The 18,901-nt window shown below is 44.4% G+C and overlaps 1 protein-coding gene across 1 annotated transcript in view; it reads left to right on the forward strand.

Moving 5' to 3' along the window:
• Positions 1-18,901, forward strand: part of SH3PXD2A (SH3 and PX domains 2A) — a 338,878-nt gene that overhangs the window by 206,601 nt on the left and 113,376 nt on the right. Inside the window, exon 6 of the mRNA XM_036734422.1 lies at positions 17,456-17,484. Coding sequence (XP_036590317.1) covers positions 17,456-17,484 — 29 coding nt within the window. The remainder of the gene's footprint in view (positions 1-17,455; positions 17,485-18,901) is intronic.

Below are 18,901 nucleotides of genomic sequence, written 5' to 3' on the forward strand. Positions count from 1 at the left end.
CAAAGAGGAAGATCAGGAGGAGGATGGGAGATGAGGAGATAATGACCAGAGAGGGAAATTTCAGGGTTCAGTCTCTCTGAGATGGAACAGTTACAGAGGATAGTGAGTTGGCTCCAAGATGTGGTTGATGTGGTGGAGTACAAATTGAGGTCCTGTGAAGTGAAGATCATCTGGAAAGTCCAGGGTGTTTGAAGGCATCAGCATGAATATTGAAGACACCAAGGGTGGTGATAATTGACGTGGAGAGGAAGGCTGTATGCAAGATATCAAAGTCATTGAGAAAAGTGAGACAGTGTCCTGAAAGTCTGTACATGGAAAGAAAAAATAGAGAACCAGGCTACTGTGAAGGGACAGGAATCAAGACTGGGAAGCAAACATGTGAGAAGAGAGTCTGAGAGTACAGAGGGAACAAGCAGGAAGTAGTCTCTGCTGCTGTCGTTGAGAGGAAACATCTTAATTATAACAGCATATTCTAAAAAACTTTAAGGTTTGCAAAGAGCTTTTCTCACAACCCTCTGAGACAGAGAGTACAAATGTTGTTATCTATTATCACCACTTTCATTGTAATGGCAGTGGAGGCTTCTGGGAAAGGGTAGCTCTTACAGACTAGGAGACCCAGGCACCCGACAAGATAAATTACTTGACCAAGGTCACAAGGCTAGTAAACACCCGAGTTGGGATTCAAACTCAGGATTTCTGTCTCAAATGTCCATCACTTTGCAACTATGCAAAGTGGCTACCATCTAAGTTTTAAGATTCATTTTTGCAAATCATTACAGAGGGGTGGGGGTAGGTTTTTTTTTTTTCTTATTCCATTCTGGAGATGGGAACTGAGGTCCAGAGAGGTAGGAACGCTTCCCTAAATCTCACAAGCAGAGATGGAAGGGCTTCTGACTACAGACCTGATTCTCTTTCCATGAAAAGAATGCAGTACTTTTGACCTATTCTTAGCAATTAAAAGGTTCCTAGGAAGGCAAGACATGAATTAGACTGAATCTAATTCAATTTAACACTTCTTTATTGAACATAATGTGGGCAAGGAAGGGACATGACAAACACTGGGTATGTTTGAATCTCAAAAATGAAGCTGAGAACAACTTGTAATCCCGAAGTTGTAACTAGAATGTTGACATGATGGGCCTTTTTCCATCCTGTTTTTTCATGAGGTTCCCATTGGATTGAATGGCAGCAGACTGCTACTGGTGGAAGGGGGAGAGTGTCAGGGAGAAATGGGACTTAGAAGCAGAAGGTTTACACAAATCCTGTCTCTTGGGTGATTTCTACTGCCTATGGGCTTTTCTTATCTTGACATTTAAGACATTCACCCACATTCGGTCCTGTGACAGATCTCCCATTTCTCTATGATTCTTCATATCACTGATAGCTTTTCAATGATAACATCTGCAAGTTCTGTCAATACCCTGCAATGTAATTTTATAGGTTAGGCCACTTGAATTCATTTAAAGCACTTAAGTTCCCTCATTCATTCCTCCCCTATCTTGGGTTACACTTTCCTTAGTTTTGCCTACCCTTTTCAGTCTGAAAATTGTGCTTGTTTAATTGGAGTAATTGTGCCTTCTTTCTGTTGTCACCTTTCCTTTCTTTTTTCTTCATTCCACCTGTATAGCCCCAAATGACACATTGTATGTCCTTAGCAATTTTGCCGGCCTTACCCAGCCTTAGTTTATTCTAGACTTTAGTGCTTCTGACGCAACTGTTACAAGATTCCACCTTTTCATATTTGTCCTTGATTTGGTGCCCTTATGTCCATCTGCATACAAACTTTTTAAAACCTGACCTTGGTAGAGAGCTCCATATGCAGTCACATCAATTGCTTTAGTTGACTACTTTTTTCTTTTTTGTCAAGATCATTCACAAGTCTATCATCAGGATTTTTTTTTTTAGAGAGCCTCTCCTTCTTTTCACAGTTTTGGCCATAGGACCGTACCTGCCATTTCAAAATCTTCTTTCCCAACGTGTAGGCATATATCTGGGCCTGTAGGCCAAGGCCTCTGACTATATCCAGGGCCTTTTCCAGTCATCCTGATCTATCTCTTGCCACTGGAGCTAGATGGCTCTGGAGGAGAGAGTGAGGCTGGTAACTTTGCACAGCCCTCCCTCACTTAAATCCAATTCACTTGCAAGTCACAACATCTCCTTCCTGATGTTGCAGGTAGTGTTCTTTGAGAATGAAGGACAAACAACAACAACAACAAAACAACAACATTTGGGTCTGTACAGCATCCTATTCTTTGGCTATGACATGCTATAAAAGCTATTTGAGAATTGTTAGAGGAAACAAAGGAAGTGGGGCTTGAGCTTGGGCGTGGATGGGCATACAAGAGGAAGGAAGGCATTCCAAAGTTTAACTTAAATCATTTCTGCTGTTAGCTATTTAGGGAGTCAATAGTACGATTGTGTGATTTGGAGTGACATCACTTCATCCTAAGAAAATGATCCCCCTCCCTCCTCCTGTCCATCATCCCCATCCCATCCCCCAAGCCATTTCGGAACACAGGCATTGGATGGTTGGAGTGAAGGAGAGAAGTTTTCCAGGCCATGACACTTTTAATAAATGTCTGCCTTGCCCTGATCCACATTCAGAGAGATGGGGGAAGGGGGTTGGATTAAGGTGCGAGAGGTACCTTGGAAGACAGGACTGCTAAGTGGTGATCTTTTACTTGGAAACTGTCATTGGAGAGGAGAACAGTACTGGGCATATTACTTCTTTCCAGAGTCTCTGATCGTACTGTGAGGTCAGGAAGCTGTGTCCTCTCCCACTCCCATGAGACCCAAAGGGCTGGGAGGGAGTGATAGAGGAGATTCCTAGGGAGGCTCAGAGGTTCTTTCCTCTTTGAAGGAGAAGACAGTGATCTTGAACCGGAGACTTCTGTTAACTGTCACCCTGGCAAACCTATTCATTCTCCAACTGTGTGTCTGCTATCACTTATATCATACTGTGTTGCTACTTATCTTATATCTTGCAATTCTTCTTTGGCTGATGCACTTAAGGGACTTTCAATGTAGATTAGGGGGCTAGGTTCCTCCTTTCCCCCTTCCTTACTTCCAATAAGTTTCTCTTCCCATTTGTATTAGACCCCCTGAAAAGAGGGATCGATACCCCCTTTGGAACACCCCAGAGACTAAGGCTCAGGACCTTTCAACAGCTTGTGATGGAGCACAGGCTGCCACAGGCAACAGATGCCAACTTCCTAGAGCAGACAGGCACTCAGCCATCCTGAGCCAACAGGCTCCTTTGTCCCTGCACTCGAGGCCCCACCAGCTCAGAGCGTGTCAGCAAGCTGCTCTTTTGTGGCATGGCCTCATTCAGTGGTCCTGCTTTGTTCGGGCCGCTGAGGGGAGATGTCGTGTCTGGTCCTTCTTGTTAGTTGGAATTAAACTAGATCACAGTTCCCAGGAGGGCCCTTCGAAGGCTGGCAGTGTAACTTGCCCTTCAACATGAAACAGTAGTGACAGTCACACGGCCTCCTTGCTGTCGCTTTCCTACCAAAGACCCTCCGCTTCACTCCAGCCCAGCTCCTTACTGTCCAGGCCTGGCGTATTCCTCCTGCCTGTGCCTCCACACTCCTTCTCCAGCCTTTCCTCCCACAGTTACTAACCTGAAACCTCTTTTAGTCAGGGCTGGTCTTGTCACATACCCAGCTCATTTCCTCCACCTGACTTTTGCTCCCATTATTCTGCCCTTCCAAAGAAGCCCTCTTTCCCCTCCCAGCTTATCCCACTTTCAGGTCTTCAAGCCTCTATTTCTCCATGACATCTCTGGTGGCTCAGATGATGTGCTTGCTCAGAAAAGCAGTATTTGGTGGGATCTGGAAGAGGCCACCGAGTTTCTTTACTTGTTTCTAATGAGGTATATCTGACAAAGCCACTGTATGTACCTGATATTCATTGAACAGCAAAACAGCTTGTAATAAATTATTATAACTCTTACCTTGGGATGGGTTCCTATGAGGGATAAACCCTGGTGTACTCTCTCAGTGGGAAGGGCCAAACATCTGTAGCATGTGTGACCTCCCCCCACTAAACGATTTTAGATTTACAGCTGGAAGGGAACTTAGAGACCACTTAATCTAACCTCCCCCCATCCCCCACCCCTTCATTTTACAGATGAGGAATGAGACCCAGAGAAGTGGTGACTTGGCCAAGGTCACACAGGCAGTAGCAGGACTGGGTTCAAACCCACACCTAATTCCAAATCTAGCCTTTTTCCCACTGTAACGTGATGCCTGTGTCCTCAGACCATCCCCCTCCAGAACCACAGCCTTCTCAATCCTAAATATTTTACTTCTGACATTCTTCTTTGCCTTTTACCTGCCCATCCTTCAAGGTGCCTTCATCGCTCATGTTCTCCAGGAAGCCTCATTGCCCATCCCCAGACCAAAGGATTCCCTCCCCTTTCCAAATTCCTATAGCATTCATGTACAGTCCATAATTTACTTTATACCTTTATCATCCCCTCATTCTACCACAGGGCTTGTCTCACCTACTAGACTGTGCTCTCTGAGCACGTCTCCTCCTTTTCTAGTCTTCTCTGTCTTGTAGACTGGCAGAGAGTTGAGCATTGAGAAGGGCACGATGCATACATGTTGGATGGATGAACCAAGTTACTACTGAGGCACAGTAATACTCATACAAGACTTGCCGATAGACTGTGTCTCCTACATGCCTTCTGATATGTCTCATCTCCTTGCCACAACATTTATGGATCCCATCAATAAAGTTAACCCCCCTTACCTTTCCCCTCCTCCCCCATCTAGAACCTTGGTATGGCTTTATTGGGAGGGAGAAGATGATATTGGGCAGATTCTTGCATTTTTTAAAAAAATGCATTTTAACCTATCTTTCAAATCAATGTCACCTACATTTACCTACTTATCCTTCCCTTTTCCTGTACCCCCTAGCCATCCCCCCACACCCAGCAATCCCTTATATCAAGGACCGAAAAAGTAAGGGAGGAGGAAACAGTTGAGCAAAACAAATATACATATTGAAAAAAATCTTATGTATGCTTATATACGTTATATGCTTTGTTTTACACTCATAGTCTCCCTTCAAAAAAGGCAGGGGAAGGGGTTATGGGTGGGTGGGGATTATCTTCTTAAATCTCTTCTTTCTTTGGGGTCAGCCTTTGTCATTATAATTTTGCAGCATTCAATTTCACTTGTTTTGTTGTTTCTGTTTATGTTGTTGTCATCCTGTACTTGTCATCGTGTGTTGTTTTCTTGGTTCTGTCTACTTCACTTTGGATCTGTTTATATGTCTTCCAGTATGTGTCATTTTTCGTACTCATTGTTTAGTTTTGGAGCAGCAATATTTCATTGCATTCATATACCACAAATTATTTAGTTATTCCCTCGGCAGTAGGTATCTAAATTGATTTCAGTTCTTTGCTACTAAAAAAAAATGCAGTTGTATTTTTACAAGTGCTAATGAGTCTTAGGTGCACCTGGGGCTAAGTAAATATATACAGACTTTAGGTGGTGGTATTTCAAGGGTTACCAACGGGGCACTCATTCAGTGTCTGAGGAGCTTGAGAGATCTGTTCCTAGCTCCCCCAAAGAGCTCTAGAATCAGAATTAAAATGTCCATGCCCAAGAGGATCAGCAACAATCCAATACATTTCATAGAAGAAGAAGCTGATGCCCCCAGAAGGGAGGTGACGATTGAGAGTCCTGTAGCTTACTCTTAAGGGGTTCACAATCTAGCATGAGTCGTCATGGCTAACACATGTAAAACAATAAAATGTGAACAGTCATGGATCTAAGTGCTTAGGAGTAGAGTTCAGATCTTGAGTTCTGGAGGTAGAGGGCTCCTGCCTAGGACATATTGGGAATGCTGCCTAGAGGATGCAGGACACGAACTGGGTCTTACAGGGTAAGATTTGAATTTCGGTTTTTTAAATTTCGATCTTAACAAAAAAAGAAAACAAACATTTTCATATAAATAGTTTATTAACAGCTCAGTGGTACCGTTTATAGAGCACTGGGTCTGGCATCAGGAAGACTTGAGTTCAAATTCAGCCTCAGACGCTTACTAGCTGTGTGACCCTGGGCGAGTCAGTTTTCTTAACTGTAAAGTGGGGATGATAACAACACCTCTACCTTGTTGTGAGCATCAAATGAGCTCAATATTTATGACTCTTTAGCATAGTGCCTGGGGCAGGGTAAATGCTAGCTATCATCATTATCTTTAATATAACAGAAGAGAGAAAGAGGATTGTGCAATTGTGCATGAAACTGTAAATCTCTGTTATGTGCTGCTTGCTTTCCTTTAAAAAATAGAATATATCCAGCATGTAACTTTCTTTCTGGTCTTCTTCCTGTCTTGCGCATTTTTAAAAAAATTGCTTCTCTCTCTCTCTCTCTCTCTCTCTCTCTCTCTCTCTCTCCTATAGTCATCCTCCCCCTCCCCCCGAAGGAAAAAAACAAAATGACAGGTAGAGAGGAGGAGGAAGGGAATTCTAGGAGTTGGGGGGACATTGTGAGCAAAAGCTTGGAGGTGGATTTGCCTTTAAGGAACCTGGGAGATTGGAAGGCAGACTCTCAATCTAAGCATGAACCTCACATGGCCAAACTACAGTTGCTTCCTCCTGTTCCCACCCCACCCCCAGTTTGCTCTGCTGGTGGGATAGGTGATTGGGAGAAGCTGGGTGGTCTCTCTCCCTCCAGGAAGGTGGGGTGGAGGTGTGGCCTTCCCCTTGGAGGCCAGGTCAGGAACACCATCCTCGGCTGGGCCCCTTGGAACAGCTCCATGGGAAGAGATTGGTTTGGCAGAAGTAGAGGAACCTTGTGTGAACACCCTCCAACAGAGAACTCTCAGCCGCTTGTGAACTCCTGACCCGACTGGGAGGGAAAGAAGGGGCTTGGGCTTCTCAGCACTGGTAGGGGATCCACAGCCAAAGAATGGGCCCCCACCACTCCCTCCCTCATAGTGTGTGTGTGTGTGTGTGTATGTGTGTGTGTGTGTGTGTGTGTGTGTGTGTGTGTGTGTGTGTGTTTGTAGCACTGGATCCTGCGATGGGAGCAGACATCCGTCCCTGCATGGCCCTAGAGTTGTAAGACCCATTTGGAGGTCTTCAGAATGGGTGGGGGAGGCTCTTAGGTAGGTAACTAACTCGAATGCATACAGACCTCCACTCTGATGGCACAAACAGGGAAAAGCAGAACCAGATGGAAACGTGATTCTTAGTCATGGTGTTTATTCTCTGACTTTCCAAGGGGAGAAACAAAGAAAGGGAAAGAATGTTTTATTACAGATGCCCTGCTGGATTTCTCTAAGCTCGGTGATCTGTCCTTCCCAGAGTTGCTCCCAGCCCTTTCCAGAGATTCCTTTAAACTGGGTATATAAGGCTTGATACTTGTAGAATCTGATTCTTCACTTATCTCCTCCTGCTTTCTTACACAGACAAGTTACACCATCTCACAGCACATTGCTGTCCCCAGGTCTTGGTTTCCTTCTCCTGCAGTGTTCCCCACCTACTCTAATGCCAGTTCAAGGCCCTCCTTCTCTAGGAAGCCTTCCCTGAGTGGTTTCCATAGGCACTTAACACACATTGTCAGGTCTTGTCTTTGCTTGTAGGCCTCTTGTCTGCCCTAGTGGACTGTGAGCTTCTCTTGATTGCCCCTTGGTATCTACCACATAAATAGGCCCAAAGTAGGTATTTAAAAGCCCCAAATTGGGAGTCAGAACCATGTTTCTGCCTTTACTTGGTTGTGTGACCCAAGTTAAGTCACTACCCCTCTCCAGGCCTCAGTTTCCCTTAAAAACCTCATAAGGGGGTATAATAGAGATTGAGACAAAGGAAGTGCTTTGGGGATTCTGGGGCCAGGCTTGGGACTTGTATGTCATGGGCAGCTTGGGTGCTGGAGACCCTCCTGGGCCTGGAGCCAAAGCTCCAAACTTCCCTCCCAAGGAATGTAGTTCCATTTTGCCTGGGGCAAGGAATTCTGGCCTCCCCAGCCTTCTCCACAGGCTCACAATGGGAGCCTTTCTCAAGGCCCTGGAAAACATGGTCCTCATGGAGAAAGGACAGATTCATGTCCCTGGCAAGGACCCACAATACAACAATTTAGATCAGGAGATGAATAGAAGCACGGGGAAAGAAGGCAAAAGGCATTTGTCTTGTTTGGAGGGGTGAGGGATGTGCTGAGCTCATCTTGACAATTGTGTGTAAGGCAGTTACATGACTAGCATGTCATCTTTGTGGGAGGGTAAAAATGGGAGAAGAAAACCCCAGCTTTCCCCAAATTTGACAAACCTGATTTTAGGGTCTCTAGTTTGGACCCTCTTTAACTTCTGCTTGAACTACTGCAGAAGCTTCCTTAATTAATCAGCGTGTCCCCCTCCAATCTATCCTAATTCATCTAGTCCAGTTCCATTACAACTCCAACCAATTTAGCCTAGCATTCAAAGCCCTCTAAAATCTGGTCACGCATAGTCTATCCAACCCATGTCTCACAAGGATATTGATTTTAAAGTGGAGGGAACCTTAGTAGTGATCTAATCCATCCGCCTCCCTCCTTCCAAATTCTCAAAGTATCAATTACTGTTTGCATCATTCTTTGGCATTTCTTTTTCCATAACCTTGTCTTATTATTAATCTTTTCATGTGGCGCAGTCTTATCTTCTCAACTAGACCGTGAGCTCCCTGAGGGCAGGGACTATAATTCACCAAGCCAAGGGCTCAACATATAGTCATGAACGCTGATCGATAGTTTGATGGCAGTAGCTGAACTCCTTATGGCTGTCGTTATCACATTACGTTCCACCGCTGGCCAGGCTGTCCCCAGTTCTCGTCTCTTTTATCTCGTGCTCCAGCATATGACCCCACTTTAGTCGGGGAAGGACCAGTGACAGCCTCCATCAAAGGCCTCAGAGTAGTTGAGAGATTGCCCAAGATAGCCCAGCAAGTCAAAGACTCACTCCTGGTTCCAGGGCTCAGCCTTTGTCACCATTGTGTGCTCAGTGCAGAGTTACCCAATGTCAGCGGCAGACAGCAAGGACAAGGGCATGCTGGAGCTGGCAGCCTGCATCTCTGCATCTGCCAGTTCACTTAAGTAGGCGGTAGGAAGTGATTCAGAAATCAGACCACCCCCACTCTCCCTGAACACTCATCGGAATAAGAATGGGGACCTAGAGTAGCCCTTTAGACAGAAGCTGTCCTGGGCAGACAGTCAAACCTGATGTGCATGTATTATTCACCCCCTCTCCTTCCCTGCTCCCATTGGACTCAGCTCTCTTGTTATGGGAACAGACACAAATGGAGGAAAGAGACAAGCCTGGTGAGTGGGTGGCCGGGTTTTCTGTAGTCAAAGTCTTATTTTTTCTGCTTTGTTTCTATGTTGCTACCTACTGGTACCAACAGATCCCAGGTTATATCGGTTATTATATGGCCATGAAAATCTCCAAGATCAAAGGCTAACCCCTTGTTAGTTACTCCAAATCCCACCCACTCAAAACATTCCCCAACTGAAGTTCGGTGGCCTGTTAGCAAGTAGGACTTGGAATCAGGAAGACCTGAGTTCAAATCCAACCTCAGATACCTGTCTGGGTGACTCTGGTCAAGTCACTTAACCTCTGCCTCATTTTCATCACCTCTAAAATGGGAATAATAATAGCACCTACTTTCCAGGGTTGCTGTGAAGATAAAATGCGATATTTAAATATTCGTAACATTTAATAATTTTAATAATGTTTAAAATTTTATATTTAATTAATGTTTGAATATAATAACGATATAATATTTTAAAATATTTAAAATTTAAATAAATGCTCTGCAAGATCTTTATCATTATTATTGTTATATAGTACCATTAACAGACTTTATAAGAGAAGTGGGAAGGGATTTGATACGGGCTCTGCCACTTATTCACTGTGTGAACCTGGCTAAGTTATATCATCTCTCTGGGCCTCAGTTTACCCATCCGTGAAATGAAGATAATTTGTCCAGCTCTTTCCCATGGTCACCCAGCTAAAAAGTGGTAGAACTGGTATTAGAACCTGTACCTCTGACCTCTTAGCCCAGGGCTCTGCTGTGGGAGGCTGTGTATCAAGAATGCCATTTTGCTCAGGCTGCTCTTCTGGTTGCAGTCTCGTCAACCAGGTTTGCCCCCTTCAGTCATCCTGAACTCTTCACTCACCCCCTCTATCCAATTACTTGCCAAATCTTGTGGTTTATGCCCCTAGAACATATCTCACATCTGACCCTTTCTCTCTACTTACACAACAACCACCCTAATCCAGACCCTCAGGACCTGGATTATTACAATAGCCTCTTAGTCTCACTGCACTGAACCCTCTCCCTCCTCCACCCTCCACAGAGCTGCAAAACTGCTATTTTTTGTAAATAGTATTTTATTTTTCCATTTAAAGATAGTTTTCAGCACTCATTTTTTTATAAGATTTTGAGTTTCAAATTTTTTCTCCCTTTCTCCTTCCCATCTCCCTTCCCCAACATGGCAAGCAATCTGATATAGTTTATGTAAAAATCATGTAAGCATATTTCTACATTAGTCATGTTGTGAAAGAAGAAACAGAACAAAAGGAAAAAGCCACAAAAAACCAAAAAAAAGTGAAAAAATAGTATGCTTTGATCTGCATTCAGACTCAGTTCTTTCTCTGGATATGGATAACATTTTCCATCATGAGTGTTTTGGAATTGTCTCAGATCATTGTATTGCTGAGAAGAGCTAAGTCAGTCATAGCTGATCATCACACAATGTGGCTGTTACTGTGTACAGTGTTCTCCTGGTTCTGCTCATTTCACTCAGCATCAGTTCATATAAGTCTTTCCAGGTTTTTCTGCAGTCTGCCCGCTCATCATTTCTTACAGCACAATAGTATTCCATTATATTCATATACCATAACTTGTTCAGCCATTCCCCAGTTGATGGGCATCCCCTCAATTTCTAGTTCTTCGCCACCACAAAAAGAGCTGCTATAAATATTTTTGTACATGTGAGTCCTTTTCTCATTTTTATAATCTATAATCTCTTTGGGATATAGCCCTAGAAGTGGTATTGCTGGATCAAAGGGTATGCACAGTTTTATAACCCTTTGAGCACAGTTCCAAATTGCTTTCCAGAATGGTTGGATCAGTTCACTACTCCACCAACAATGCATCAGTTTCCCAATTGTCCCACATCTTTTTCAACATGTAGCATTTTCCTTTTCTGTCATTTTAGCCAATCTAACAGGTGTGAGGTGGTACCTATTTTTAAAAACTCCAGGGTAACCATGTTGCTCCCCTTCTCAAGGAGCTTCAGTGACTCTACCTGCCTCTATGACTTCTCTATTTGGTAAATCTCTTCATAATATGGATCCAATCTATATCTCTGAGACACACTGCTTCCCTATCATATGTGGGATGCCTTTCCTCATCTCTGTGGTCCATGCCTGGGATGCCCTTCCTCTTCATCTCTACCTCTTATAACCTAAGGCCCCCTTCAGGACTCAGTTTACATGTCAGTTCACATAAGAGGTCTTTCCTGATTCCTTCCAATTGATTCTTCCCTCTGCCCTCATTACTTTGTCCTTACTTTATATTTTATATTTGTGCTTATCTTTGTATTTGTTGCTTCCCCAAATAGAGCATAAGCTTCTTGTGTGCAGGAACAGTTTGTTTTTGTCTCTGTATCCTAGGAGCCTGGCTCACAAGAAGGCACTAAATAAATATAAATTGAATTGCAAGATTGCTTGTAATTGCGAATGACTCTGTCCCTTAGAATCTTCAGGGATCCATGGGTAGAGGATCTACCTCAAGTGCCGAGTTGTTAGGTAAGATGAGTCATTTAGAATTGAAGTGACTTGGACTGGGGTGAGAGAAAGAAGGGTTTGGTTTTCCTTCTCTGCATCTCAATTACCTAGTGTGTAAAATGCTGGTATTGGTCTAGATCAAGTGTTCTTAACCTGAAGTCTGTGGATTTGTTTTAATATAATAATAATTAGTGCTTATATAGAGGTTTAAGGTTTGCAAAGCATTTCACAAATATTATCTCATTTTATCCTCACAACAACCCTGGAAAATATGAACTATTATTATCTTTGTTTCAGAGATAAAGAAACAATGACAAACAGAGGTTAAATGACTTATCCAGAGTCACACAGCTAGTGTCTGAAATAAGATTTGAACTCAGGTCTTCCTGACTTTTCGGATTCAGCATAATATCCATCATGGTGTCTTGTTGCCTCTAAAAATAGCTACAGCGAGTGTTTTAAAATATTTGATAATTGTATTTCAATATAATTGGTTTCCTTTGTAATCATATGTATTTTGTGCCTTTAAAAATATGATTCTGAGAAGGGGTCCTCCCACAGGTTTACCAAATTCCCAGAAGGGTTCCACAACACACACACAAAGGTTAAGAATCTCTGGACTAAATGATCTTTACAGACTCTCTCAGCTGCCAGCTCTAACATCCTCAGATTCTGGAGGCAATTAGCTACTTCGAGTGGGTGCTGAGGAAGACTGAGTATGCCTTTGGGGGGAGTGGGTGAGGCAGGTGCGGAGCCAGGGGGAGGATTACCTTCATACAGAGCAATGCTAAAGGGAACAGGAGGGAGAAGAAACATCCCCTCCCCTCCAGCCAGTCCAGGAGTGTGCCAGGTAATCCTCAGCCTGCACTCTGAAGGAGCTGTCCCCTCCCATCAGCAATGAGAGGAGCAGAAGGCATGCACCGCCCACCTCCCCAGCTGACCTGTCGGCAGTGCCAGGGAGAACCACCAAGCTCTCCCCTTCTCCTTGGCATTGTAGAGAATGTGATTCAGCAGTGAGTAGGAAGCAGGCTACAGCCTGTGCCATGCACATGTTGGGGGCTCTATCAAGACTGACTTGGGCCAAGCCCTGAGAAGAGTGTGGGTGGGTGAGATTGAAAAAAGCCAGGGTGGGGAGGGGAGTTGTTAAGATTTTTTGAATTGCAGTGGACCCAGAACCAGAGAAACAGTCCCACTAACCCTGGGGCCCCTCCCTCGTTGAGTATTACACTACTGTCAATGGGAGCTGGGTGTGGATGAGAGGGAGGAGGAAGTTGGCTGGTACGTGCATTCTTCTGCCGAGATTTGGTATTTTTCAGCTCAGCCAATCCCAGCCATTGGATAGGATACCTAGGCTATTTTTGAGCATGTTCAACGTCTAAAAATATGAAATAAATTTGTTAAAAGGTGCCCAACCGGAAGCCCCCGAGGTTTCCTATTAGGGGCATCAACACTGGCCTGGGCTGAAGGCCAGCTACCATGGGAAGAACTCCAAATTGCCCACCATTAGCCGCTACTTAATCTCAAGTCACCATCTCATCCAGGAAGCTTCCCCTGATTAAGTCCACCTATTTGTCAACTGGCCAGCACCAGCCCCACTACCGCCACCCTGAAGTTCTTATGATTTACTATTTGTAAAAAGTAGATGAGAAAAGGGATAAAAGGGGAAATGGAGATGATATAAAAATGAAAGATAGCAATAAAAATGTTTTCCAAAATTTTGTACAATTTTGTTCAAAAACTTATATAATGCTTTACATAGGTACCTTGTATTTATCGTTTCATTTGACCCTCACAACCCTGTGAGTTAAGTGAACTTCTGTTGTTATTCCTAGTTTACAAACGAGGAAACTGAGACTCAGAGGTTAAGTGACTTGTCCATGGTCACCCAGCTGGTAGGAATCAGAGGAGAATTTTGAACCCAGATCTCTACTGATTCCAATTCCTGTGCTCTTTCTATCATACCATGATGCCTCTCAAGTTTACCATATATTTACATGATCACACACTTAGGATTGACCATAGATTTAGAGCTAGAAGGAACTTGAAGGCCATCTGGCTACGTTGTTTTCCAGATGAGGAAACAGACCAGAGTTACATGACTTGGCTAGGGTCACACAGGAAGAAGTGACCCCTCTGTAATTTGCACCCAAGTCCTATGTACCCTCAACCCCAGAAAAGGCTGAATGCTCTTTAGGGACTGAGAGGGCATGTTTTTTTTAGCATGATTCCCAAACTCATAGTGTGGCTTTAGATACTTGCTGACTATCACTCCCATGTGTTGCACCAGCAGGCTCTCTGTGCCGTATGTGGTGAAGCAAAAACACGGAATTTTTAGTCAGAAAGCTTAGGTTTAGTCCCAGCTCTACAAATTTCAACCTGAGGGACAAACCACTTAATTAACTCTCCTAACTGGAGTTGATACCAGTTCCCTAATTACAAGAGGACCCCAGACATCCCTAGCTTCTTGTCCTTCAGTGCCTCAGTTAGGCCATGCTCCAGGATTAGGACAAGGGGAGGGCACTGTAGAGTCACATAGGCTATGAATGAATAGGTTTGGGCATCTTCCACCCGCATATTGGCCCCAGCTGGTGTTTGTGATAATAAAGCGTCTTCTTGGGTAGACTGGTCAGAATCATAATTGTGGTATTTCTCCTCCACACCTCATTGTATTCTAGCAACTTCTCCCTCTCTGCCAGGGGTCCATTGTCCAGGGTTAGCTTGGGATAACAGAAGGAACAGTGGACAGAAGACCCAGGTTGGAGTCCTAGCTTACTAACCATGTAGAAATCTCTCTGGCCCTCAGTCTCCTTACCTGGAGAATGAGAGTAAAAATGCACTTCCAGATCACTCATGAGGTTGTTGTTAGGATCAAATGAGATGAGGAATGGAAAAGCACTGTCAGAATGCTAGGGGATGTTGCTATTTTTTCATCTGTTGCAGGCCCTTCCAAATTCATACAGGAAATCATCTGAGAAACTAATTTCTACTAAGGTGTAAATGTGAGACACTTTCTAGTAGTGTTTCTTTTTTAATAGGATTCATAGTCACTACAAAACTTTTAAGTCTTTGAGGAATGTGTCTTTGATGGTAGCATTTTAGACACCATAACTGATGAGGGTGGGAAAATATTTATGGGATTGGAGCCTTGCTCAATACATCTCGCATCAAGGGCTACCTTTCCATCCAGCACCAAGGGGCCAGTCACCAACAGTGGTGACATAGTCCTAAGAGGACATCTTCTAGAAGCTCAGAGGGGACATCTGAGGGGCTTCTTCTCCTACATAGATAGATCAGAGTCACACCATCTTCTTCTTCCTCCTCAGAGAATAGTTTCATTGGCCTGGAACTCAGAAGATTTAGTGTGTTTTTTCTTAGTACTTCTTTTTCCTCCTTGGTCCACAGGGTGAGGTGAAGGAGAACCAACCCTGTTCTTCTTAGGTTCAGGGGGCCACTTAATAGAATTGAACACAGACTTAGTTCTAAAACCATAATGGGCTGCCTTGGGGGATAGCGAGCTCCCCAGCATAAGAGGTATCGAAACAGGGGCTGCATGACCCCCTATCAAGCATGATCTGTCTAGAAGAGATTCTTGCACTGGTTGGCAGACTGGAGTAGATGGTGTGTATGACTCTCCTTTAAACTCTTAAATGATTAAGATTCTGGAAATTAAATGTTTAGAGTCAGATGAAGATATTTCTGCAAACCGGGGGATAAGGGAAACACCAATCAAGCAATCATTCAGAAAGCTTTGATGAAGAGCTATTGTGTACTGGGTACGCTGCTGGACTCCAGTAGTACAAATATAAGGAATGAAATAATCCCTGTTCTGAAGGAGCTGACATTCTGTTGAGAGAGCTTAGATAGATAGATAGAAAGATAGAGAGATAGAGAGATACATAGATGGAGATATGGATACACACAAATATTTAAAGAATAAATTGGAGAAGGAAATGGCAAGCCGCTCCAGTATCTTTGCCAAGAAAACTCCCAAAATTGGTGCCTTGGAGAGTCAGATGCAACTAAAACAACTCGACAACAACAAATAAATACAAGGTAGTTGTGGAGGATGGGGAATAGCAGATGTGGGGGTCAGGAGAGGCCTCCTGTAGATCATATATTTTATTTAACCTTTTTAGAGGTCATGGACCTTTTTGACAAATCTGGTGTAGCCAACAGGCCTTTTCTTAGAATAATATTTTTTAAATGCACAAAGTAAAATATGTAGGATTACAAAAGGAAACCTAAGGTTAATTAAAATAACAAAGATATAAATTTTTTTCCCACCTAAGTTCCCAGGCCTCCTGACTATCCATGAACCTCTTAGTTAAAAACCCCTATTGTAGAAGGTTGAGATTGAGCTGCCTCATAAGGAAGAGAGGGATTTTATAAAGCACATGTGAGGAGGGATTCTAGGCATGAGGGACAGACAGTGTGGGAGTGCAGAGGCCAGAGAGGGGCTGCCGTGTGTGAGGATCAGGGAGAAGGCCACTTTGGCTAGATTATAGTTAGGGATGGGGATGGGGGTGGGGAATGGTGGCGGGGAATGGTGGCAGTGGGAGGTAATGTATGTTGACATTGTGAAAAGCTTTATTAAAAGCCAGAGTAGTTTATATTTTATCATAAAGGCAATAAGAAGCCACTAGAGATTATTGAGTAGGGGTCTGACAGTGGGATGGCCGTGCGGATGATGGCCCGTAGTGGAGAGAAACTTTAGGCAGTGAGTCCACTGCAGTAGTCAAGGGCAGGGCTCTTAACTTGTTATGTGTCCTGATCCCCTTTGGCCCTAGACTAGGTGCTGGGGATACAAAGAGGAAAGAAAGACAGTCTCTGCCCTCAGGAGCTTACATTCTGTTGTCCAGAGAGTCACTAATTTATTCAACAAATATTTAGGTTTACTTCACTGACTTGCATTGCATTAGGCATTGAGGAAGATTCTAAAACTGTAGCCACCTTGCCCTCAGACAGTTTATAATCTAGTTGCCGTGTTAAGGCCACACAGATAAATATAGTACAAATGATAATATAGATACATAAGGATATCAAGTGCTATAAAATCAATTAGAGGAACATTTTTTTCTGGCCCGAGAGCACAGAGAAGACTTCTTGGAAGGGTGCCATTTGAACTGGTCATCGAACGGTGGTTAAGACGTTAACAGACAGAGATGGGCATTGAGGGTAGTTTAGGGGCTGGGAATGACATAAATAAGGAGTTAGGGGATGCGGAAGATCGCCTCCTTCTCCTTTCCCTGTACTCCGAATTCACTTGCTCTGGCTCTGGTAGCTGGTCTCCCAAGGGGTTAATTCTATGACCCTCCAAGGTGATGAAGGGGAAAGGATGGCAGAGGGAGGGAGACTGGGCATGATGGGGAAGCCCCGGGAGGAGCCCAGAGCCATGCGTGCTTGCACCGCAGCTCTGCGGAAGGTTCTCCCTGCCTTGGGGATCACATGGCTTTGCCAGAGTCTGACTGCAGCACCAGCTGCTCTCAGAGCTGAGCCTGAGCCTGAGTGGGGCTGGCCAGCCCTTGCGCAGGGGATTCCTCAGTCCCTCTGCCTGGAGGCAGCAGCCAGTGGCAGAGACTGGGGCCTCTGGGTGGGAGCCTGGGGCTCCTCTCCAGGGCTTGGAAGAGTGGCCGGCCACACTGAAGCTAACCATGTCTATCTGCTGTTGCTTCTTTTTCAGGGACTATGGAAGTTCGAAGAGGAAATCAGGTAAGCAGTGGGACCTCTGGACTGCTTGTCTTTCCTTTCTCTTTTGCCTGTTGCATGTGCTCTGGGGGCTCTTTCCAGATTACCTGGGGGTCATGCAGAGGGACTTGCTCTCCAAAGCATTTGGGATACATTTTTCTTGAGGTTTCTCACCTATTTGCCATAATACAAAAAGCCAGTTTTATTTGGGTAGATGCCATATCCAGGGGTCACCTACTTCTGGTGCACACCCAGTCCCTCAGCATGCCCAGGAAGAGGTATCCAACAGAAAACCCCAAACCTAAACCTAACCCTAGTCCTCTCCTCTTCTCCTCTCTAACCCTCCTTTCCTCTCCTCTTTTCCTTTTCCTCTCCTCTCTTCTTTTCCAGACATGCTAGCAGCCAGACCCCAAAGCTCCTGTCCCCCCTCCTCTGTGTGTGTTTGGGGAGGTAGGAGTGGGGGTGGGGATGGGGAAGGTCACTGATGAATGTTTACTGATAGGTCCAGCCTTCTAGAAAACAAGTCTTTTTCTCCTTCTGAGTCCCTGTCCTCAACCCAGCTTCCCACTCCCAGAGGTTTGGGGAAGGTTTATTTTTCTGTTCTTCTTTGAGGGGGATAATAAAGGGTTACTGCGTCTCCTCTTGCATTGGGCATTTGTTGATCAGCTGGACATTAATCGGGCTGGGCAGATTGTACTTGGACCAAATGGAGCTTTAATGGATTGGCTACTCCTGACCTTAGCCCCTCCCTTCTCCACTGGAGACCATTAGGGCTTCTTCCTCTTGCCTGAAGCTGGGAAGGTGGAAGGGCAGGTTCACTAAAATTCATAAGGACTTCAGAGGGTGGAAACTGAGTCCTTGGGGCCAATTTAGAAAGGAGAGGTGGGGAAAGAGGTACAGAAGAGGTGTTAGCTGGGTTATGAGCTAGACCAGTAGCTGGACTGGGGGGAATAGAAGGAGGGAGATGGGGAGGGGGGAAGAAGGGGAGAAAAGTACCAAGCTAAGTCACTAGGCTTTCTCTGACCCTCCTTCTAAACCTCCTGCCTTAGAACAGGAAGGCCAGTAAAAGGATTTCATCACTGAGAGGTGTAGATGTCTATGTTTGTACTTGGGTGAACATTGAAGTCTTCATTGTGGGGCTAAGGTGTATGTATTTCTTTGTGTTTATACATATGTTGGGTTGCATTGCATATATTAGGGTGTGTATTCTGTGCATTGGCAGTGTTGGGTATTGTGTATTTGGGGTGTGGTATGAGTTCAGGGTTGTTTGCATGTTGAATGTATATGTGGGTGTCAAGATGTTTTGCAGGTTGTAGTGTCTGTTTACAAGTACCATATATGTGTTAAGATATGTATTGTGTGTCTGTGTGTGCTCAGTGGGAGTCTACGGTCCTTTGCTGCATGTGTGCGTGCATGAGTGTGTGTGTGTGTGCGTGTGCGC

This window comes from Trichosurus vulpecula, chromosome 8 (genome assembly GCF_011100635.1).
Source record: "Trichosurus vulpecula isolate mTriVul1 chromosome 8, mTriVul1.pri, whole genome shotgun sequence".
Classification (NCBI taxonomy): Eukaryota; Metazoa; Chordata; class Mammalia; order Diprotodontia; family Phalangeridae; genus Trichosurus; species Trichosurus vulpecula.